General features: G+C 45.0%; 2 protein-coding genes across 3 annotated transcripts; one reads left to right on the top strand and one right to left on the bottom strand.

The window, feature by feature from the left end:
* The first annotated feature begins 1,415 nt into the window (after window positions 1–1,415).
* Window positions 1,416–18,856, top strand: Ccdc117 (coiled-coil domain containing 117). Of its 2 annotated transcripts, none has more exons than XM_050140966.1 (5): window positions 1,416–1,752; window positions 2,161–2,211; window positions 8,045–8,269; window positions 8,631–8,768; window positions 12,576–18,856. In XM_050140966.1, the coding sequence occupies exons 1-5, from the start codon at window positions 1,571–1,573 to the stop codon at window positions 12,811–12,813; spliced, it is 834 nt and encodes a 277-aa protein (XP_049996923.1). In that variant the 5' UTR covers window positions 1,416–1,570; the 3' UTR covers window positions 12,814–18,856. The 2 variants fall into 2 exon arrangements, with proteins under 2 accessions (XP_049996923.1, XP_049996922.1); XM_050140965.1 differs by having other exon boundaries at window positions 2,158–2,211.
* Xbp1 (X-box binding protein 1) lies at window positions 18,421–22,923 on the bottom strand. The gene is given in 6 exon segments (XM_050140963.1): window positions 18,421–19,592; window positions 19,910–20,017; window positions 20,020–20,055; window positions 20,905–21,039; window positions 21,865–21,961; window positions 22,664–22,923. Coding segments are annotated over 6 exon segments (1,140 nt in total). The 5' UTR covers window positions 22,870–22,923; the 3' UTR covers window positions 18,421–19,034.
* Between the last annotated feature and the right edge of the window lie 1,829 nt (window positions 22,924–24,752).

Genomic DNA, 24,752 nt, shown 5'->3' with positions numbered 1-24,752 from the left:
ATCTGGTTGTATCTGATACACCTGAGCCTCACCTGTAAAACCAGGGCACTTCTCTGTTCCATTCTTTTTGGTAGTTAATGACTTCCTGTGGCTAGCCCTATTCATATTCATATTCAATATTTTTTTCTCCTAGCCTCCTTCCTTCTCATCTCCCTCAAAAAGCAGCTGCCTGCGGATTCCAGGATGACAATAAACTGGATGCTGCTCCAGCCACTCCTCATACTGAGTAGGAACTCACCAACTCCCAGCTCCCCATCCCACGACACCCCCATGCCCGCAGGAAGTAACCAGACTTGAGCCAACGCCCCTATATCCAAGAACTCTGGGATGTTTGGTCAAAAGTGAGACCCCAGCCCCTAGCATTTATCCTTTGAGCATCAATGGAGCAGGAAGCTTCATTTCAAGCCCCCTCCCCTGGGAGTCTCCTTGGCCTGGACTCCTCCTCTGGGAAAGCCCGCCAAACAGTGACCCCTCCCCAGGGAGGGTCAGGACCACTGTTTAGGCTGCTGCCCAGAAATGGAACAGGTGGTCTCCAGGTTTCGCCTGGCCTTCCCAGCTCTCTTCCCCTCGCCACGCTTTCCCCGTGCCACCCGGGAGCACTGCATTAAAAGTGGGCATCTTTTATTCTATCTAATTTGGTCTGATTGGAATTATTTGCGTCGGTGGAGAGGCTCGTCTTAAGAATATTCCTAACACACATGAGAGCAAATGTATGTACCTGAGGGTGGGGTGCACACCAAGGCCCACGGGTAGAAGAACAACTTTTTGGAGTTGGTTTCCATCCACCATAGGTTCTAGAATAATACTCCGGTGGTCACGTCTCACCATTAGACATTTTGTTTTGTTTTGAATTGATGCAGGGTCTCTCTAGGTAACCGAGGCTGGCCTAAAACTCGCTATGTAGACCAAAGTGACCTCGAACTCACAGAGATCCTCCTGCCTCTGCCCTGGGATTAAATTGTGTGTGCCACTATGCCCGGCTGCACCTTTAGATTTTTTTTAAAACTTATTTACTCCTCACCTCAACTCTGAAAACACTTTTATTATCCTGCTTTACTACAGAGGAAGTAGAGGCATATATAACTCCCCCCCTTTTTGGGGGGGTCGGGTCTCAAAAAAACCAGGCTAGCCTAGACCATGCTACATAGTCAAAGTTGGCCTCAAATGTTAGATCATCCTGTCTCCACCACGTGAAGAGCTGGGAGGATAGTGATGAACCACCACGCCTAGCTCAAAGCTCTGGGTCAGGGATTAGGACTCTGTCCTCTTAGGCGCCTGCAGGGCAGGGCGACCTGACCTCCAGCGATTCGCCAAGAACATCGCCAGCCATCTTACTTGTAGTCCTCAAGAACCACAACTCCCGGCATGCCCCACGACAGCGGCCCACTATACATAACAAATCCCGACGTGTCTCTGGGCGGTCCGGAGTGGAGGGTTCTAGAAGGCGTGACGTGGGGGGTCGAAGCGGGTTCGGAGGCGGGTTCTTGTGGGCAGCGGCGGTGGCCGCCACTGCGGGACCTGAGGATACACTAGCGACTGGGGTGGCGTACGCAGCCTCGTCTTGAAAGCCATGGCGGCGCTCGGCCGGCCCTTCAGCGGCCTCCCTCTGAGTGGCAGCGCGGACTTCCTGCAGCCGTCGCCGGCCTTCGCGGGCCGGGCCTTCCCGCCAGGAGCCACCAGCCCCGACCTGGCCCCGCGGCCGGGCGCCCGCGTTGCGCCTAGCGGCCCGGGCGGGAGAGCAGCGCGCGGACGGTGAGGAGCAGGTGGGGCGGGCCCGTTACCCCGCGGGACGTTAATCGTGAGTCCCGGGTCGCCGGCTTGGCGACCCACCGAGGGTCCTCGGGCTTGGCCGCTCCCTCTACACGCGCGGCCGCCGGCCGGGACAACTTTTGAGAGTCTCTGGGACACCGTGATTCCTCATCGGCACAGAATTGGGACCTGGAGCGAGTGCAGAACTGTCACTACCCCGACAGAAGTGACAACTTGAGATTTCCTAGTCTGGTTATTTAGAGTCCTCCGCAAGATCTTGGGCACAGAGAAGGGATATGCAGTTTGTGGCGGGAGATCCCGATAAGTAGAGTGAGAACGACGGGATGCAGAAATCTGATATATTTAAGTTACTGTCTTGGTTGACTGATTTGTTTTTGTTTGTTCCAGCAGTGTTTCCATTCACTGTAGAAAGAAACACAAGCGATTGGCGGAGGATGAAGAGTAAGTTTCGGGACCATTTGTCCTCTTTGTGATCGCTGTTAGCTTAACACCCGTATCCTAATTTAAGTGGAAAAGGTGAAGCCTATGTGTCTCCTCTAAACTACTGACATTGTGTGCCTTTTAGGGGCAGGAACTGAGTAGCAGTCAGGTAGAGAAAAACTCACTTTGTAACCAATGTAATGTTTGAATTTTAAACTGTGTCATTATAGACACAGAATTGGGGGGAGGGGGGAGGAACATCAAAAGATATAAATTGGAAAGAGTTTGTGTTCTTGACAAGAGGTAACCTTGTAACCTGTTTCTTCTCCTGAGGAAAATAGAAGTCCAGAAACTTTATGGCCGTGTGTTTCAGTTGTTAGCTTTTGTAGCTAGCTACCCTTTCACACTGCAATGCGGGGAGGGGGGGGGGCTTCCTTTTTCTCTGCTATCTTGCAGCTTATTCCAAATGAGTGTTTACAAGGTCTACCTGTTGGGTTTTGCTTTTAGAGACAGCCTCACTATGTAATCCACCTAGTGAGAAACTCACTTTGTAGTGCAGGCTAACCTCAGACTTAGAGATCTGCTTGCCTCTGCCTGTTAATGTCACCACACCTCAAGACTTTTTTGCTTTGTTTGTTTTGTTTTGTTTTTGTCCCCACCCCCACAGGATTTCTCTGTAGCTTTTAAGTGGGTCCTGGAGCTAGGTCTGGTGGACCAGGCTGGCCTTGAACTCATAGAGATCCACCTGCCTCTGCCTCCCGGGTGCTGCTGGGATTAAAGGCTTGTGCCACCACTGCCCGGCTCTTTTATTTTTTATTATTGCATATGTGCACAAATGCCATGGTGGGTATGTTAGAGAACAACATTTGGAAGTTGATTCTCTCCCACCATGTGGGTTCTAGGATCAAATTCAAGTTGTCAGTTTGAGGGCAAGCATCTTTACTTACTTTGTTTTTCCTTAAGCTCTTCCCCATTGAGCTTCATTTATCCCAAACCCTGTCCTGGAGAGTTTACCTGCCTGTATGGTTCTACCCCCACCCCTTGCAAAAACCGAATTCTTTTCTGAGATTGATGGCTCACTCCAGTAATCCCAACATTCTGAGGGTGAGATCACGGAGTGTGAGGCCAGCCCTGCACTATATAAAACAAACAAAAGCCAGTAATCTCAGCTCTTTGAGGGAGATGGAGGCAGGATTAGACATTCAAGACCATCCTTAGTAACAGATTGACTTGCTGCCTGTTTGGACTCTGGCTTAAAAAGAATTTTTAAAAAAACTGAATTGGCCAGATTTGTTGATGCTTAGACTCATAATTAAAAAAAAATGCTTGGGGCTGGAGAGATGGCTCAGTGGTTAAGAGCATTGCCTGCTCTTCCAAAGGTCCTGAGTTCAATTCCCAGCAACCACATGGTGGCTCACAACCATCTGTAATGAGGTCTGGCGCCCTCTTCTGGCCTGTAGGCATACAGACAGAACATTGTATACATAATAAATAAATATTTAAAAAAAAAAACAATGCTTGAAGGTTGCTTATTTTTATGAATAGTGAGTAAAGGTAGACTTGGGGTACAGGAAGCAGAAGTAGATCTTGGATGTTGTTTCTTAAGTATCATTCACCTTTTGTTTGTTTTGAGAAAAGGTCTCATTCTGCCCTCGAGTATGTGGAGGTCAAAGGTTGACATCAGGGGTCTTCCTCAGTTGCGCTTCATGTTATATTTTGAGACAGGATATCTCACTTGAGCCCAGAACTTGCATTTTGCTTACTCAGTGAATCCCCTCTCTTCTGTGCCCTAAATTACAGTGGGCTACCATACCTACCTGCCATCCAAGTATTTTCTCTTTTTCATTCTGGCTGCCATGTATTTTATCCACAGAGCCATCAACCTAGCTGCCCATCTAGTTTTTGAAACAGGGTTTCTCACTGGTTTGGAGCTCACCATTAAGCTGAGGTGAGGGGGTCAAGCAGATCCCAGGGGGATTGTTCTCGCTGCCCCTCTGGTGCTACTATTACGAGTCACCATGCTTGACATTTTTTATGTTGGTTCTGGGGATTGAACTCAGGTCCTCATACTTTCATGACAAACACTCTTCCCTCCAAACTGTTTACCCCAGTCCAAAACATTGCCTTAAATCAATTCCTAGATTTTGGGAGGAGGGGGGGGGGGTGTTTGTTGCCTTAGGGTTGCTTTAGAAAACACAAGAATCTTTTTTTTTCCCCGTAGTGCTCTAGATTGTTGAATTGTTGATTCTAGTGTTTGCTTAAAGTGTACAAACTAACACACCTTTAATCCCAGTGCCTGGAGGCAGAGGCAGGCAGATCTCTCTGTGTTTAAGGCTAGTCTGGTCTGCTGAATGAGTTCCAAGATAGCCAGAGACACAGAGAAACCCTGGTGGGTAGGGAGGGGGGGGGGTAGAAACTATCAGTTAAAAAGTTAACTACCTTTGATTTGTGAATGGAGAGATTGAGGCCTTGAGGGAGATGGTTTAGACATTTGGGTGTGTGCCCAGATATGTACTGCTGGGTTTGCCACCTTTATTGTTCTTCTTAGTATCTAGAAGCCTTTCAGTTGTGTTTCAGTTTTATTTGTGTGTGAGTGTGCATTCACGCATGTATGCTGATGCTCAGAGCCCGGAAAGTGGTAGAGTCCCTGGAGCTGAAGTTGCAGGTGGATGTGAGCCACCAGATGTGGGTGCTGGGAACTGAACTTGGGTCTTGCAGTTGCGGTGCATACTCTTAAGCCAGCTCCTAGATGCCTTTTAGTTCATGTTTTCTTTAGAGCTTAACCACTATTGATCTTCAGTTATTAGCAGAGCAAGCCTACAATCATGAAATAACCTAAAAATCAAATAACTATTTCGTAGATGAATTGTTACTCTGGGAAATTGCCTTTTCTGTCTCTATTTATGCTTTTTCTCAGCTGGTGTTTCACAGGTATGCACTACCACATCCAGCCTAAAGCTTCTTCTTCTTCCTTTTTTTTTTTTTTCTTGACAGAATTTTATGTAATTCTGGCTGTCTTAGACATTAGTCAGGGACAGACAGCCAAAGGCAAGAAATTTATGCTAATGGTCTGTTCTTATGGTACTTGAAGCATACTTTAGTAGATGCATGTGTTTACTCTAAGGAAATATAGGGTGACAGCCAGATACTTTCTCTCATGTGGGTCAGGGAATATGACGCAGCAATGTTAAAATGTAGCTGGGGCAGAATTGCTTTGTCTTTTCAATATGTGTGGGTGTTCTGCCTGTGTTTATGTCTGCACCAACCAGTTTGTGCCTGGTGCTTTTAGAGGCCAGGACAGAGTGTTGAATTCCCTGGAACTGGAATTACAGATATTTGTGGGTACTGGAAATTGAACCTGTGTCCACTAGATAATGCTCTTGACTGCTGAGCCACCTCTCCAGCCCTACTTTGTCTTTTTTGTTGCTTTGCTTCCCACTTGATTTTTCCTACAGATTTTTTTCCTTTAAAAGGTTAAAGTTTTGGAGGTGTTGCATAAATTAGTAAAAAAAGAAAAAGAAAATTTCTCAGAGAAGCTGTGAAGAGGAAAAAGACATGATATTCTAGCTGTAGAAAAAAACTAAAGATTTTTAGATGTAAATGGAGAGTGTGCTTTCATTTCCCAGCTACCCAGACCTAAATAATCACACAGAAACTATATTAATTACAACACTGTTTGGCCGATGACTCAGGCATATTTCTAGCTAGCTCTTATATTTTAACTCATTTCTGTTATTTTATATTTTACCGTGAGGCTCCTGGTTTGTTACCTCACATTGATTTCTGGGAGGCAACATGGTGCCAGCCTGACTCCACCTTCATTCTCCCTGCATTCAGTTTTGTTTCCTCCCGCCATAGGCCAAAGCAGCTTCTTTATTAACCAATGGTGACAAAACATATTTATAGCATACAGAGGGGAATCCTTCATCATCTCCCCTTTTTTGTGTAAATGAAAGGAAGGTTTTAACTTTAACATAGTAAAATTATATATAACAAAACAGGTATCAAGCAAGAATTAACAGTTAAAATATTTAGTCTATTTGTAGAAAATATTCTGTCATCTATTTTATCTTTGTGAGTCTAAAGTTTCATATCTAATTTATCTTTTATCATAACTAAGGAAAGCCAGCCGGTGATGGCACACACCTTTAATCCCAGCATGTGGGAGGCAGACAGCAGGTGGAGCTCTGTGAGTTCAAGGCCAGCCTAGTCTACCTGAGTTAGTTGCAGGACAGGTTCCAAAGCTACAGAGAAACCCTGGTCTCAAAAAAAAAAAAAAAAAAAAAAAAAGCCATAATTAACAAAAACTGTAACTCTCTTCCACTCCATCAAAGACCCCAGAAGGATATAATATTACCTAAGTAAATAGGAAGTGCATTGTAAGCAACTTCCAAAACTCTAGAATTGACAGAGACATTTTACTGCCTCGACAGTTACTCAAAGTTCTTCTGTAACATTGGGGCATCCATATTCAGCCTACAGGCCCATAGTATCTGGCAGGATTTTCCATGAAGCAGGACATTTGGAAGACCGCTTTGCCAGTATTGGCAGTTTGTCAGTCATTTTCTTCTGTACCCTGCAGAATGTCTAGCAGACTCTTTTTTTATGAAGCAAGAACCCTGCAAGACTGTCTCACCATCTTTTGGCAAGTTCAGCAGTCATTTTTCTGTGGGTCCTATATGTCCAGTTTATATAGCATACTGTCAAAGCAGTCCAGGCAAGAGCAGTTTCTTGCCCAAATGGCTAGACTGTCACATTGAAGGCAGATTCCATAATGAGTTTTTTCAATGCCATTGACCTCTCTGAAGTAATTAGTGCTGCCAGAAGCAGACTCACAGTCAGGAAAAGTCTTCAAGTTTTTAAAACTTTTTAAATGCCATATTCTTTCTGTAGGTCTTTGAAGTATTTGAAGGTTACCTACCCATCTGAAATATATCTATATCTAGTTAAATCTAACTAACATGACTGTAAGTTTAACTGTTATAGACAACTGTTCATTTGTATTAACTATACATTACATTTTTTAAATGAGCTGCATAAACATACCTTAAACAAGGTATTACTCGTTTCCCGGCCACCCAGGCCCAAATAATCACATGAAAACTATATTAATTACAACACTGACCAACAGCTCAGGGGTATTTCTAGCTAGCTAGCTCTTACATCTTACATTAACCCATTTCTATTTTATATTTTACCACGAGACTGGTGGTTTGTTACCTCACATCTTGCTTTTTGGAAGGCTACCTGACTCCACCATTTTTCTCCCTGCATTCAGTTTAGTTTACTGCCTAGTTACATTCTGCCCTCCATAGGCGAAAGAAGCTTCTTTATTAATCAATGGCAATAAAACATGTTCATAGCATACAAAGGGGAATCCCACATCATTTATATTTAAGAATTTGATTTAAAAAGATAATAAATTGGGACTGCAGAGACAGCTCAGCACTTGTTCTTTCAGAAGACCCTCAGATTGAATTCCAAGTACCCACATAGTCACTCACAGATGTCCATAATCCCAGTTCTGGGTATCTGAGACCTCTTCTGACCTCCACAGGCACACATGTGGTACACATACATGCAGTCAGAACACTCAAACATAATAAATAGATCTTTTTTAAAACTGAATAAATTGGAACTGGACATGGTAGCATGTATCCTTAATCGCAGCCCTCCAGGCAAAGGCAGGCAGAGAACTCTGTGGATGAGGACAACCAAGGACACAGTGAGAATTTATCTCAAGAAAAAAAGAATTATTTTTAATTGACTAGAAAAATGTCTTAATTTCATCTGTAATAGAGTTTTTAACTTTTTTCCCTTCTTTTTCTTCCTACTGCTTTCATCTTCCTCCTAGGTGTCCATTAAGAAAGAAGCGATTGACTGAAGCTGAACTCTGTACAGTTGCTAATGAATGGGCTCTGGACACACACCAGGGTGTAGAAGGTCATGGGGTAAACACGTGTCCTAGTGGCCTTTCTGAACCCAGCATGCTAGATGCTGTCTGTGAAGAAATGGATCAGACAACCACAGAAGCACAGTGTGAAGTTGCCCGCAGGAGGCTTCAAGAGATTGAGGACAGGTACTGACAGTGTGTGTTGCAAGGCTTGCTGCTCCTGAGTCCCAGCCCTCTTAAGCAGTCAGGGGCATCATTTGATGATTCTAGGGATCAAGGTATGAGAAATACTTCAGGGTGGTAGAGCGAGCTCTTACAGGTCAAGTCACATTATTCAAACTTAACTCCATTCCAGAACTTTGTTACATGAATTACTGAACAACCCTTCCCACCGAGGTGGAAAAGATAGCCTCATTTGGTCACTTAATCTCTTACTATAACACCTGTGATTTTACTCTTCGAATTTTAAATTTTGGTTATTTACTGCAAGAACATATAATACTTTGACTAATTTTTTTCCTTTCTCTGTTTTTACTTCATTATTTAGGATAATTGACGAAGATGAAGAGGTTGAAAGTGACAGAAATGTTAGCCACCTCCCAAGTCTTGTCCTTTCAGACACCATGAAAACAGGTTTGAAGAGGGAATTTGATGAAGTCTTCACAAAGAAGATGATTGAGTCCATGTAAGTTACAGTGCATATCATTTCCAATAACTGATCCAGTACCTGGGAAAGGGTCAGTATCAAACCCCATCAATTCTTTTTTTTTTAACATTTTTTTATTAATTTATTTATTTATTAAAGATTTCTGTCTCTTCCCCGCCACCGCCTCCCATTTCCCTCCCCCTCCCTCCTCAGCCCAAAGAGCAATCAGGGTTCCCTGCCCTGTGGGAAGTCCAAGGACCACCCACTTCCATCCATGTCTAGTAAGGTGAGCATCCAAACTGCCTAGGCTTCCACAAAGCCAGTACTTGCAGTAGGATCAAAAACCCATTGCCATTGTTCTTGAGTTCTCAGTAGTCCTCATTGTCCGCTATGTTCAGCAAGACCGGTTTTATCCCAGGCTTTTTCAGACCCAGGTCAGCTGGCCTTGGTGAGTTCTCAATAGAACATCCCCATTGTCTCAGTGTGTGGGTGCACCCCTCGCGGTCCTGAGTTCCTTGCTCATGCTCTCTCTCCTTCTGCTCCTGATTTGGACCTTGAGATTTCTGTCCGGTGCTCCAATGTGTGTCTCTGTCTCTGTATCCTTTCATCGCCTGATGAAGGTTAATATTCAGGAGGATGCCTATATGATTTTCTTTGGGTTCTCCTTCTTATTTAGCTTCTCTAGGAACCCGAATTATAGGCTCGATGCCCTTTATTTATGGCTAGAAACCAAATATGAGTGAGTACATCCCATGTTCCTCTTTTTGGGTCTGGGATACCTCACTCAGGATAGTGTTTTCTATTTCCATCCATTTGCCTGCAAACTTCAAGAAGTCCTTGTCTTTTACTGCTGAGTAGTACTCTAATATGTATATATTCCATACTTTCTTCATCTATTCATCCATTGAAGGGCATTTAGGTTGTTTCCAGGTTCTGGCTATTACAAACAATGCTGCTATGAACATAGTTGAGCATATACTTTTGTTGTATGATAGGAAAGCCCATCAATTCTTACAGGAAGACTAGGAACTACATTTTGAAACCTTTGGTTTATCTGGTTTTCTTAGTTACTCAGACACAGCATGGAGACCTAGGAAACAAAGTGATGTGTCAAATGAGTCCAACAATTAAATTAGTTATCTCAAAGCCTACAAACCGTAGAACAGCATTTGGGGCCATTTTAGAGTATTTAGCTCATTTTGTTTTGGGGAGTGGAAATGTTACTGTGTGGCCCAAGCTAGGTTCAAATTCGCAGCCTCCCTGCTACCACTCCCTTTGCTTTCGATTGAAAGCATGGTTTGGTGGGCATGGCGGCTTACACAGGTAGCCCCATGGCGGCTTACACAGGTAGCCCCATGGCGGCTTACACAGGTAGCCCCAGCAGCATTAAGAGGCAGAGATATTAGTTTCTGGTCTACATAGTGAATGCCAGGCCAGCCAGGACTACGGAGTGAGATTTTGTCTCAATAAAAGGCGGGAGGGAAAATGACAAAACATAGTTTTAGGATGAATGTGATAGTGCAAAGCCAGACTAAGAGGTCTGTGTCTAAAAATAAATAAGTAAATGAATAAAATAGGGACTAGGGAAGTGGCTCTTGGTGGAGTACTTGCCATGCCCTAGGTTCCATCCTTAGTGCCACAAAAAAGAAAAACAGAAAATAAACCCATAGTTTAATGAGCTCAGTTAACTGGTTTGTGATGTTTTCAGAGTAGAAGCACAGAAGCCGCAGGCGAGAAAACAGGCAGGCTTAGGGTGGGGAATAGTGAGTAACAGGAGAGACTAAGGAAGGAAACGGTGGCAAACACAAGCCTGCCAAAGTGGTAGACTGGAGAGAGCTCGGCCTAGTGTGCAGGTCTCAGTCCTCATTGTCTGCTGTGCAGGGTAACAGGCAAGCTGAAAAGTACATGGAAGTACCACCTGGGAAACCTGGACTTAGTACTCACTGAGTGTAAATTAGGCTCTGAAAAGGGCTCTTGGCACCCAGACCCCAATAGTGCTGGGTATAGATGGAGTGAAAGCCGTTCAGCTACTGCTTGGTGGGAGAGCCAGAAGGTTTTCAGTCAGGCCCTAGCTTACGTTTATAATTAACTACTCGGGCCTGAGGGTGTGTAAATAGTGTAGCCAACATGTATGCAGGTCATATCGCCCTCCTGTTCAAAACAGTGTCTGCTGCTCATGGTAGTTTTCCAAAGCTGGGCCTTTGAAAATAGTCTTCATTGTCATTTCTTCTTCTTTATTTCTGGTCCCCAGATGATTTTCCTAGAAAATCTACTTTGGAGATCAGATGGGTTCTTATGTAGCACAGACTAGCCTAGAACTTCTAGCCCTCCTTGCCTGTACCTCTCTGAAGTGTTGGGATTACAGATGCTACTCGCAGCTATGGCTAGGAGAAATACACGTTTGTGCATATCTAGTATAATTGTTTTGGTTTAACTGCAAAACATTCCACTTCATAACAATATGAAACAAAAAGCCTCAGAAATTAATATGCTGGTCCAGGATTTCATTTTTATTTACAATTTAATATATGACAGTTACCCACAGTAGTATAGTACTAGAACAGTTGCTCACTTTACATGAGACTCAGTACCACAATTCAAAGCTTAAAAAACTGTAGTCATGCAGATCTGCTCATTAAAAAGTCTGTGTATGATGACTAGTGATGTAGCTCAGTGGTCCTTAGCATGTGAGGGCCTTAGCTCCATCGCCAGCACCCCACTTAAAGTTACAGCATTAAATTAAATCTAAGGACCGGTTTTTCTTTCTTTTTTTGTTGTTACTGAGACAGGGTCTCTCTGTATAGTCCTGGATATTCTAGACATTGGTATGTAGACCCAACTTGCCTTGAACTTAGAGGTCTGCCTGCGTCTACCTCCTGAGTGCTGGAACTAAAGGCTTGCGCCATTACTCCCAGCTCAGGGGTCCTGGTTTTTGCCTGGATATTTTATATTATTGCTATTTATGGTTTAAAAATATAAGCATGGCTAGTGAGGTTGCTAAGAAGTGAAACTCTTACATGTGTGAGGTCCTGCCTTCAATCTCCAGCACATCAGAGAAAAAATTACATATGGAATGGTGAATGTATTTGAGGACCTGGGAATAGTGCTCATTTCTTAGGGGATGTACTGCTCTTGCAGAGGACTGGAGTTCAATAACTGACACCCACAGCACCCACATCAGCGGGCACCTACTACACACACATTCATGTTTCCATACAGACACAAACACACACACACACACTTTTTTTTTGGGGGGGGGGTTCAAGACAGGGTTTCTCTGTAGCTTTGGAGCCTGTCCTGGATCTAGCTTCTGTAGACCAAGATGGCTTGAACTCACAGAGATCCTTCTGCCCCTACTTCCCAAGTGCTGGGATTAAAGGTGTGTGCCACCACTGCCTAGCACACACACACACACACACACACACACACACACACACACACACATATACATATAGATAGAAAGAACACGCANAGTCCAGTTTGAATTCTCCTAAATATCTCTAGCTCTCTTTTAAAGCTAAACAAAACAAAATGTAGATAGCTTCACGTTTTGTGTATCCTTGTACAGTGGCCATGCTAACACCTGTCGTTCCAGGGTTAGTCTATCTGCTGCTGAAGTGAACTCTTATTTTTAATTAAAAGATTTAAATGTATATAATGAGAACTGATGAAAGACATCAGGATGAAGATAACAGTGAGACTGTGGCAATAGTTACGTGGGTAGAGATACAAAAGAACAGCAGGCCAACACTTTGAGGACCACTAGGTCTTAACTGGAGGGTGTGGAATAGTGAGATTTGCATGTCCTAGAGTTTTTTTTATAGACATCTGTATTTAACTTCCCAGGAGCCGTCCTTCTATGGAGCTTGTGCTCTGGAAACCTCTCCCTGAACTCCTTTCTGAGAAGCCAAAGCCATCTTCTAACTCTAAGAACTACGTGGGAGAGAGCCAGACGAAGCGTGTAGCTGCCAGCACTGCCTTTCCACAGAGAACTGAACTGCTGCTAGGACCTCGGCACACAGACACACCGCTCTACCACACTCTGGAGACGGCTGCTAGCACAGAAGAGGAGATGGAGCTCTAGAGACCAGTTTCTGCTCCGACTTGGCAAGTTCTAGAAGGCTCCTGTGTTGAGTAATGAGCCTGCCTGTATAGTATAGGGACCTGAAAGTTTTATGAAACGGGTGTAATATCTCCACCTGTGATTTGGGGTGGGACTGTCATTGTGGGTAGCCATTTATTGAATTCAACTTTTTGCCAAGGAAGCTTATCTCAAGGGAAATACAGTTTTCTAACAGGCTTATCCAAGAAATGTTACAGTCTCTTTAAAGACAACCATAGACGCTGAATGTGTTACAGTGACTTAAGTCATCTGTCACATTGCTGAAGCCATTCATTCTTAAGATGATTTTATACAGAGGAATGCTCCCAATTGCCACTGTACCTTGACAGCAGAGTATTGAGCTTCTTGTAGTGGTAACTGTACGCTTGGGGAGCGGGAGGGGAAAAAGCAGTAGTTTGGGTCTCTTGCAAAGGACTTGAAGGCACAAGGAAACTTGTGCTGGAGGCAGGTCAGTATAGTTGTTATTACTCAAGCAGTAGCCCTTGGTCTCCTCTAATGGCTGATAAGCTCAGTTGCTCAGTAATGTTTACACCTCAGTTAACTTTAAATCGTTGATTAAAAGAATGTGAGGTAACCCTTGTGTGACTCGCCGGTGAAAGAAAGGTCTTTTCATGAGGACGTGCAGTGACAGCTAAGCTCAGCGTTGGTAACTTCTAGAGTTTAGAAAGGGAAGCTTACACTTGTATTAGCAAGTTGAGTTTTTTAAATGTTGGTTTTGAAACAGTGAATTGGCTGAGAATAAATGGGCAAGTGTCTTGGAGATTTAATAGCTCATTGTCCGGTGCTTAAGCTATTGTACAGTAAGCCTAAACGTTAGTAGGAGATGGCTTCCTGCCAGCAGGAAATCTTTACCCTTTGAGTACCCGAACCAGGCTCAAGGTGTTCTTTGGGAATAACCAGGGTTAAAGTTTTTAATTTCTCAGGAAGAGCTCTTCAGCATGGCAGGACATGTAATGAAGGCTTGGCAGCTCCTTCTGCACTGTAGAGCAGTCTGTGTAAGGTGGTGGCTCTTTTCCACAGCAGAGCACCTCAGTTTTCATTTTCTGGGTTCTTCTCCCTTTGTAGGGGGAAGAAAAGAAAAAGATTTATGCCGAGTAGAGGTGAATTTTTAGAAACTAGCTTCCAGGCATTTTTGCAACCCATGCTGAAATCCCTCCTGTGGATGGCATAGAAGTCACAAGTCTGTCCGGTGGACTGTTTCTTTTGCCTATTCTTGCTCTCTCTCTTTCTGTCTGGATGTCAGGAAAAGGTGTAATGTTTAATATTTAAACAAAAAAATATTTATGTCTACACAATAAAATTACTCCAGCTTCAAACCAGTATTGAAACCAGGTGGAAACCAGCTAATTGTTTCTTCCCCTCAGACTCAGAGGTGAGCGAAACTGTCTTCTTCTGTTGAAATGTGCAAATGTTTGGCTCATGTCATCTGAAAAACTCCTGACTTGTTTAATGGGACCAACGTGTAACGTTTATAGCCTTAAGGAAATCTCTATGCTAAGACATCTTAGTACAATTTAGAAGCGTGCAGGGACTGCCCAGAGTTTGGAGTTAGCCCGTGTTAGAGTGGGAAGGAAGTGACAGCTTTCCAGAGGGCACAGACACCAGGGCCACCTCTCATCAAAGGCCTGAAGTGGCTTTGATGCATTTGGTAACCACTGAAGAGAAGAGGCGGCTTTTAACAAAGACACAAACAGAACTTTTCAGGAGTCCTTATCTGACATGACCCTTATTTCTGCAGGAAAGTGATGTTTCATGCTCCTTTGTGGACTTTATCTTCTTGCACATGTTTGTACAAAAAGTCTTGTTCATCCTTGTGGTGCTGGCTCATCTGTCTCCACAGCCCCAATGCCTCTGCGTCCTGTTTTCTTTTCTAGCATAAGGCTTTGGCTTTGCCTTAAGGTTTTCCTAGGGAATTAACAGGTCTTTTCATCTTGTATAGTTTTTGAAGCATGGATCAAACACTGCTCTGTATGCTAATGTGTGAAGGTCAGCAATTATCTAAAGCAGGTGCGCGTCAGTGAACAAATGTGTGTTTCTCCCAGTTTGAGTCAGGTGTGTTGGGGTTTGTTTTGTTTCTTTTTGGATTCTTAGTTTGGGTTTTTGTTGTTCTTAATATGAAGAAATAATGAGAATCCAGTTCTCATAATTTAAATCATTCAAAAACTGCTCTTTCTGAAAAGATAAAATATAAAATTTAAAAACAAGTAGGACAGGACTTAGACTAAGTAACTGCAGGGAACGTTAACCAGCAGGTTCATTTGCTACTCTGGATCTGGACCCTAACTTTAATAGTGACAAGAATGGTACAATACTAAGAACATTCTGGAAGATGGTGTCAATTTTGCTTTAAAAATGAGACTCTGGTTTTTCTGTATGTTATTGTTTTCAATAAAACTCAAGTGTTTTGAACTTTTTAAAGTATCTTTAATCCTGTACATAAGGAAATGAAATAATTTTTTCTTGCTTTCCTTTAAATTTTAATTAAGGTAGCATTCCTATCAGTGAAAAACTCACACTTGTCCTGAACTTAGATACTGTTGGGTTAAAAGTGAGCAGTTTCTAAAATAGACAGGCTGTTTTGCCTTTGTAATTACACCTGCAGCCTGCTTCTGCCTGAGCAGGTCACTGCTGGGGTCCTTGTGACTAATCCTTCAGTGTTCATATGTGAAGCTGAAGGGACTTGGAACCTTAGAAATAACGGCTTGGGGGTCTGTGATGTTGGTGCATGCTGTTCTCGGCTAAGAGCTGACAGTCACTGGGTGGCAGTATTGCCTGCATATTTGCAATTATTCTTTGATAACTGGATCTCTTACTGGTGAGGCAAGTAGTTTAGCTTTGGGTAGCAGTTGCAGAAAACAAGACACTGTTTTATTTTAGTCAAACTTTGAAATCCATGGTAAAAGTTATCTAACATAACTGGTTGGAAACTAAGATTAGAATAGATGGTGACTGTTCAGTATCTAACCAGCTCAGTGGGTCCAGGATTTAAGTACAAGATGAACAGATACTCAGGGAAGTGCAGGTTTGGGTGTATTGGTTTGGTTCTGTAGTCCTCTAGTTCCTCATACTAGCGGTGGCATTTTAGAGGTGCATTTTGAACAGTGCTGAAACTCAAACTCTTGCAAGATACTGATGTTGACTTTTCAGCATTGGTTTGGTGGGTAAGCCAGTCATCCTACTTCATGAATGACAGAAGTCAAAACGGTTGCTAGGGAAGGGAGAGTCGTTTTCTTCAGTGGTGTAGCCACTGGGAAGCTGCCCATGCTACAGTAAACCTCTCCACCCATGCTCATACAAGCAACCTTAGTTAAACTCAGTGGGATATACTCATACAAGATAGAAGGGGGTATTATTAGGAAGAGGGGGTCCAATGGGAGAGAGATGAAGAAGATAATGGGGTGAATATGATTAAAACACATAAATAGGAGATTGTCAAAGAATAAAAAAATTTAAGTCTCAAGGGTAAAACATAGGGTGATACAGTCCTCTAATCCCAGCATTTGGGGAGGTAGATGATGGAAGATCCCAAGTATAGAATCATTGTCTGCTCCATATTGAGTTTGAGTTCACCCTGGGCTGCATGAGACCCTGTCTCAAACAAACAGGGTCTGGTGGGATGGGTCAGTCAGTAAAGTACTTGGCTTGCAAGCAGGATAACCTGAGTTCAGATCCCTAACACCCATGTTTAAGGGGTGGAAGGTGCGTATCTGTCATCCCAGCACTTGGGAAGGCAGACATAGGAGGATCCCTGAGACTTGTTGGCCAGCTAGTCTACCTGAATTTGTGAGCTCCAGGTTCAATTTGAGATCTTGTCTCAAGATGGATACTGATTGCACCAGATATGTGATGTTGACCTCTGACCCAACACCGTACCTTTGGGAATGTATACCTATATATGGACATGTATACAAAAACATAGATACCATCTCTAAAGTAAAGAGTAAAGATTGAGTTTCTTAAGTTTCTAGGAGACAAGAGTTGAACTGGCACTTTGAAGTACCCCTAGAATAGGCCGTGTGTCTGCTGTTTTGCTCCATCTCATCTAGTAGAAAAGCAAGGAAGCAGGTGCACAGCTCTTTTGTGAGTCCCAGGGATTTTGCTTGCACCTTTGGTATGAAATTTGGAGTAACACTACATTTTAATAGAGTATGTGGTTTCATAGAAAAAAAAATGTTAATTTTTAGATCTAGTCAGTTTGGTGTTTCATTATGAACATGTACTGAAAACAGGTGTTTCTCAAAGCTAATCATGTCATTTTTGGCCATCTGTGCAGGAAATGAAACCCTGAAATCTTTATTCTATTCTCTCCTGTTGGCATAGCAGCAGCTTCTTCGATGTGATGCCATTAAATGTAAATGACTTGAGTCTTAACCTACAAATACTTGTGCTCCAGTGGGTAGAAGCAAACATACCTGCCTGTATAAACCTTAAATAGATTCCATTTTCAGTCACAGGGCAACTGCAGGCAGTCCTTATGTTCCTAACACTGGCACTCAGCCTAAGCGAGCTTGCTTTGCTGAGCACTAGATTGGGCTGTGAGGGCTTACCAGCCAAGTCCCATCCAGACTTGCCTCAAAGTGTGCCTTGTCTGTCATGTATGACATGTCTGCAACTGTAGCCTGCTTGACCCCGCTGACTGAACTGTCAGAATTCCTCCTTCTATTTGTAAGTTTACTCTGATCACCCAAAGTAACCTTAATAGGGAAGATGTATTTACTAAATGGGGGTGAAATGAAGTTGTTTGCCATCTTGTTAGACTCTCCAGGACAGAATGCACAGTGAAGGGTAATGTCATTATCTCTGGAGTTTGGTAGCTGATTTGTATCTATCCCCAGGCCTTTTCTTCCTGAATAGATTTGCTCATTTGCTTTGGTGCTAAGGATGGAACCAAGGCTTTGTGCATGCCATACAAGCACTGTACTTAACTAAACCCCCAGCCCAGTCTTGTGAAATAAGCCACTATACTAAGATTCCATGAGGGATTGAAACCTTTCAAAGTGGATCATCATGAAATAAACTGACATCCAGTGCATAGGATGACACCGTCAGCTGTGAAGTGCACATAACTCAAATCTTGTTCAGTCTTTGAGTAACACTATCCCTCTTTCCAGGTTGTAATTATCTGTCCCCCTGGGTGAAGTGTCAAGAGTTGACATCAGGGAATCTGGTAGTCCCTGATCATAGCATTTCTTGATTGATATTGGATGCCCAAACAGTAGTTAAGGAGGTTGGGCTCTAGCTCAGTGGCTACACTTGCCTAGTAGGTAGAGATCTTAATACCCAGTACACTACCTATCCATCTACCACCACGGGGGTGGAGAGGGTGAGGACTAGAGAAACAGTGGCTAGGGTTCTGTCTCTGCCACTTAGTAGCTGTGATAGTGATCAACGGTCTGAAGAAACTGTCTCAAAATAAGAGATAGTTATGACAGTCGGGAGTTGAAGCAGTGGTAATCAAAGTGGAAATGCTTTCAGTGACTTTAAAAAGTGCTGTGCTCACTTCAGACTCTCCCCTAGCAAACAATAAAGAGAAAATATGGTAGCCCTAGAAATCACAGAACAAGGATGCTGCGTTGCTTTTTTAATTGCATGGGTAGTTTTAAATAAATGGAGAAAGCACCTTCCAGAAGCTACACTAGCAGGAAGATTCCATCAAGCATTTACATAGTAAATTTCTATAATGTTACAAAGATTCTTGATCTTTACTTGAACTGTACATAAAGAAAAACAAGCCTCACAGGTTGGTGTTTGTCTGCTTGTAGAAGTACACTAAAGAAACCTGGGAAGCCGAGAGTGGGGAAGAGAAATGGTCAAAGGACATGTCACAAAACAGGTGTGGAGGTGTACACCTGTGTAAGCCCAGCACTTGGGAGGTGGGGGCAGGAGGATCAAGAATTCCAGCCTAACCTCAGCTACATAGTTTGAAGCCAGCCTGGGAAATAATTGTCAGATGACCCTCCTTTTACTGTGAGGCAAAACCACCACCTTTAAGATAAAACAACAATCTCAAAAGCTGTAGTTCTGAATTACAATATTTTGGAATACCTTAGACAGCTGGATGTTTAAAAACAATACTTGGATGTCGTCTGTGAAGTTTTAAAAGAATACTTTAGAGGAATTTTTTCTCGGCTATCCCCTAGGCAGTGTAATGAGGAAAGGAAGGGGCAGTGCTGGGTGGCTCTTCAGACACTAATTAGCTGGGGAAAGAGTTCGTTGGCGAAAGTGTCCTCCCAAGAATGGTCTGTACCAAGAGGAGAAGACATGTCGCTGAAGGGAGAAGGGGAGCCCTCATAGCCACAGTCACTGTAAGCATCCAGCAGGCAGGAAGATGGTTTCAGAGAGTGACTGGATGAAAGCAGGTCTGAGATGCCCAGCTCTGGAATGAAGTCTTCTTCCAAAGGTTCTTTCTTCACTGAGACAATGAATTCAGGGTGATCCTCCTCTGAAGAGCTGGGAGGTGCTTCCTCTATTTTCACTACCACATTAGCTTGGCTCTCTGTCTCAGAGGGGATCTCTAAGACTAGAGGCTTGGTGTACACGTGGTCAAAACGAATGAGTTCATTAATGGCTTCCAGCTTGGCTGATGAGGTCCCCACTGACAGAGAAAGGGAGGCTGGTAAGGAACTAGGTCCTTCTGGGTAGACCTCTGGGAGTTCCTCCAGATTGGCAGACTCCGGGGATGGACACTTGAAAAACATGACAGGGTCCAGCTTGTCCAGAATGCCCAGAAGGATATCAGACTGCAAGAGGTAAAGCAAGAGTTCACTATTAGAATGACTGTGACAGTCTACCAGGACCACTTAGTGCCGAGTTCCACAATGTCAACTAGGCCTATGCTCTCAGATCACAGGACCCTACCACCACCACCAGGACAGCTTCTCCCCACTTCATGACCTAAACTATTGGAGATAGGAAAGTGACTGGTGCTCACCCCCTAACTCTACCAACACTAACGTCTCTTTCTCCATTTGCCTGGCGAGGCAAGCCACACATCATATGGATACTACAGAATGAGCCAATCTCATATAGCACTGTAGTAAGGCAGAATGAGCTCTACCTCTGAGTCTGAAGAGTCAGCAGTGTCAGAATCCATGGGAAGATGTTCTGGGGAGGTGACAACTGGGCCTGCACCTGCTGCAGAGGTGCACGTAGTCTGAGTGCTGCGGACTCAGCAGACCCGGCCACCGGCCTTACTCCATTTCCCTGGAAGGAAAGACCAAAGTGAGGAAATGCACACCAGGCAACTATGAGTCCTGCTTTTCAAAACACTTTCTAGAAAGGATCTGGGAGGTGCTCAGAGCATAAGCTTGTCTGCTGTGGACAGAGTTCAGCACCAGTGTAAGTGGAGCATGACAACTGTGCCTATAACCCCTATACAAGAGGACCACCAAGGTCTGCGGGCTACCAGCCTAGCTCCACATTCAATCTGTTTCAAAGGAATAAGGTGGAGAGTAACAGGGCAAAGATGTCCAGCATCCTTTCAGTTCGGTACATTTGCACGGGTGTGCACAAACACCATTCCTATATAAACTACACCAAATAAAGTAGCATATGCCTGTAATTTTAACCTTTGGAGAGTGGAGACAAGAGGATTATCAGCTACATACCAAATTTGGGGCCAACCTGGGCTGCATGAAACCCTATCTCAAAAAAAAAAAAAAAAAGAGAAAAAAAAAGGAAAAGAAGAGAAGTCCAGGAAACAGGTCACTTATAGTGGCTCATGCCTATAACCCCAGCACTAAGGAGACTAAGGCAAGAGGATGAGTCCAAGGCCAACCTGGGTTACATACAAAGACTCTCAAAAAACAAGACAGGGCTGGAGAGATGGCTCAGAGGTTAAGACTGTTCTTCCAGAGGTCCTGAGTTCAATTCCCAGCAACCACATAGTGGCTCACAACCATCTGCAATGAGGTCTGGTGCCCTGTCTGGTATGCAGGTGGCTATACAAGCAGAACTCTCAAAAAGGAAGGAAAAGAGAAGAGAAAGACTTGATCAGAAAGTTCAGAACACAAACACCATCTGCTCAAATCACAACAGTTCTCAGAGATTTACCTTGGACTCTGTCTCTGGAGCCTCTTCAGAAGCCAGTGCTTCCATTCCCAAGCGAGTTCTTAACTCCTGGTTTTCAATCACAAGGCCATGAGTTTTCTCTCGTAAAAGCTGATTTTCTAATAGAAGTTTTTGGTTCTGTAAGAAAATCCAGAAGAGGCAACTAAAGTGCGATTTGCTACAATCGGTACCCTCAGGAAACTGATAAATGCTATGTTTATGCAGTTCATAATTACTGTATACCGGTGGCTAGTAGTACAGATCAGTTGGTAGGGCTTGCTGTGCCACATATGAAGCTCTGGGTTCAACCTCCATTTCTACATAAAACTAGCATGGATGCTTCACGCCTGTAATCCCAGCACTTGGGAGATGTCAGCTGGAGGAATAGAAACTCAGAGACATCCTTGGCTTTACAGCAAGCTAGAACCCAGCCTAGGACACATGGGGAAAAGGGCAGGGAAGAACAATCAACTAAAGCAAGCTGTCTGAAAATGTCCTAATGATACCTATTACTCTGCTGGATATAAAATAAAGTGGGGGTGGTGGGCTAGACCTAACAAGATAGTTCTAAAAAAAAAAAAAAAAAAAAAAACCCTAATGATATGACCCACATTTTTTAAGAACCAGCTGGTGATTAAAACTTTCAAAAGAACAATAGCCCTTGCTGAGATTAGATAACAAGAGAACCCTAGAAGGAAGGGCAGCTCTAGTGGGCCTTTGGCAGAGCCAGGAGTGCTAAAGGTTAAAGCATGATCTATCTGACCAGGCTAATCTCTGAGCAGTCTATCGCTAGTATCAGCTGCCAGGAGTGTCTGCCTTCACCACCTATCTGCAAGGCTAGTTAAACTTTAAATCGCACTTTGAATTGTATTCTAAAGGGTTGCAAGCAGCTTAGGATGGGCAGGGAACCCTAGGGCCTGATGTGGAAGGGAAGACAGCGAGCGTGGCCTAAAGTCGCTTTACCTCTTCTTCCAAATCCACCACTTGCTGCTCCAGCTCGCTCATCCGGGCTTTCTTTCGATCTCGGGCTGTCTGCGCTGCTACTCTGTTTTTCAGTTTCCTGAAGGAAGACAAGGAATAACGAACTGAGTCATCGCCAGCTTTCTGGTATCTTCATTTGTAAATGTGGCCAGCTGGTGCTTTCGTTGACTTAACAGAATAAGGCTAAACAGTGGTAAACACATTGAGACTCCTCAAAAGGACAAAACCACAGCTTTCTGTCCGTGGGCCTTGAAGGCTTGCTTGAGTCTCTCCCGTGTGGGTCTCATTTTACCACAGGGCTGACACATTCCCGTTGCGTCATAAGCATTTTCCCTCCTCCCCCGCGGCTTTCTGGTTCCAATTCCGTCCAACAGGCTCCGTGCTGGGGCGACATCCGTGAAGGCGGCTGGGGCGCTACCGACCGTCCCTCCCCCAAGCTCAACGGGCTGCCGGAGGCTGGTGACTCGGGTCCCAGTGTTGAGTTCCCAAGCGCTGCAGTGACAGCCAGAGTGGACCCTGCCCCGCGGCCACCGAGAGCAAGCATTCGCAGAGGACTGTGCATCAGGCACGTTCTGACCAGTGTCAGCCTCCCCCGACACAGACTGAGCTCCAGACCTTCGAGGGGCTGCCACCTCGGCTCCGCGCCTCCCTCCAGGAATAGGTACTGGAGACGAATCTACGCCACCCTCCAGAGCCCTCCCGACGGGCATACGCGAGAGGGTCCCACTCCCGGCCGTGCCACCCCGCGCCCCGGCGCCGCCCGCCCGCCCGCCGGGCCCACCTCCGCAGCGCCTTCTCCTCGGGGCTCAGATGCGTGAGGCGCTGCCGCTTGCGAGCCTGCGGCGCCCCGCTCTCCTCGGACCCTGCTGCCCGCGAGTCCGACACCATGAGTGGCAGCGCCCGGCCGCCCGCGGCGGGCTGGCCCGATAGGAGCAGTACTTTCGGGGCTGCCGCGGCCGCGTTCGGCGCCGCTGCAACCACCACCATGGCCAAGAAGCGTCTACGCCAGCACCGCCACCGCCCCGTGGCCGCTCGCCGCGCCCAGCCTTTCTAGGGTCGTGGCCGTCTGCGATAGGTCCGCGCCGCGTGACGCGAGGCTATTCCCGGAGCCTATTGGTCCTGCGGGCCCAGGGGCGGGCCTAGCGCGGGCGGGGCGGGTGTCCAGCGTGGCTGCACAGCTGTCCTCCGCCTGGCGAGCTGGGCCTGAGGACCAGTGAACGACAGAGGCCAGGTTGCCGGGGTCCTCAGCAAACGCGTCCCCTCCCCGTGACAGTGGGAATGTCAGGCTTTTCTCGCTGGCCAGATCTCCAGACTGAGTCTCACAGATCACTACCCCCGCCCGACCACCTTTTAGTGTCCAGCGCCACGTCGACCGCTAGAGCAGCGGAAAATCGAACTGGTGGCGTGTCCGGCTTGGAGTTAGCGGACACACACACACACACACACACACGGGGAAATTTGCAAAATGAGTTTTTTAGGAAATGAGATAATTGCAAAACTAAATGTAGTCTGGCGTGATGGTGCTCGCCCATAATCTCAGCTCTTTGTTGCCAGTTTGAGGACAGTCGGGGCTATTTTAAATAATAATAATAATTTTTTAAAAAGACAAAACTTTAAAAGAAAACACCAGAACACTGTTTACACATAGTAAGAGATTGATAAATAAATGTCTGCATAGTGGGAATACATGTGGATTCTTTTTTTTTTCTTTTTTTCATTTCTAAATCCCCTTATGTGAGCTCATACCACCGTTGTTACCTTTGTCTTGCCGTGCTGGACCTGACCCCAGAACCTAGTGCTTTACTCTCAGCTTTACCCTCAACTATTCCTGCAGCCCCATTTTCTCTATGAAGTTAGAGATGCCGCTGAACCGTGTTCCCAGCCTTGACGTTAGTATTTCTTCTGTTCGGGGTGAGGCTGGGAAGATAGGTTACGGGGATGTTAGGTGTCCTCCTCTTGCCCTCAGCCTTGTTCTCTTGAGACAGTGCAAACCCCCCCCCACCCGCGCGCTTACACACACACACACACACACACACACACTATACTTGAAGCTTGCCGTGGGGGCTTTGCTGGCCGGCCATCAAGCCTCCATGATCTTCCTGTCTTCTCTCTCCAACACTGATGTTACAAACAGGCTCAGCCACGCCAGACTTTTAGCCGGTGTGCTGGGATTCGAACCCCAGACTTCATGTTTGTGCAGTAAAGCATTCTTACCCATGGAGCCATCTGTCCAGCCCCGATTTAGTACTGTTTTTATGAGGAGAAAATAAATGTTCTATGTGGAAACAGAGTTAGGCTTTACCCTGTATCCCTTGGCCTGTGAGAAAGTCCAGTTGGATGGCTAAAACTCCCACACACACACTTTTAGACCAGTAGTGTTTGGTTTTACCCTAGGTATCTGGGCTATCTAGTCTCTGGTTCTTGGCCACCAGGACCATCAGGTGGCTATAACTTGAGGAGAGCCAGGTTCTTGTGGAAGAGGAGTTGCCAGGCAGCAGCGAGAGAGCAGTTTAGACTCAAGATTAATAAATACGGAGAAACGCAAGACGGCTCACAGCTGTGTGCTTATTTCCTGGAGGCAACAAGTGTTAGGTTCCCTGGATCTCTGGATTACAAAGCAAGATCTTTGAAGTAGACACTACTTCCTGCTCAGTGCCTGGCACACCTCTGGCCCTAGGGGTGCAAAGGTAAGATTGGAAGTCACAACTGGAAATCATGCCAGACCTCAGAGTGCTGAGGGAAGGCTCAGGGGTGTGAAGTCAGATTAGCTCCCCCACACAATAAATTACTCCTCCAGAGAGAAAATCAAAGCAAGGTCTCCCTCATCCACCCTTTAAGGCAGTGGTTCTCAACCCTTCCTAATGCTGCGA

This window comes from Alexandromys fortis, unplaced genomic scaffold (assembly GCF_014885135.2).
Source record: "Alexandromys fortis isolate MF-2015 unplaced genomic scaffold, M_Fortis_MF-2015_v1.1 scaffold_7, whole genome shotgun sequence".
NCBI classification, from domain to species: domain Eukaryota; kingdom Metazoa; phylum Chordata; class Mammalia; order Rodentia; family Cricetidae; genus Alexandromys; species Alexandromys fortis.
The sequence above is the reverse complement of the archived record's forward strand: the minus strand, read 5'-3'. Positions and strand labels throughout refer to the sequence as shown.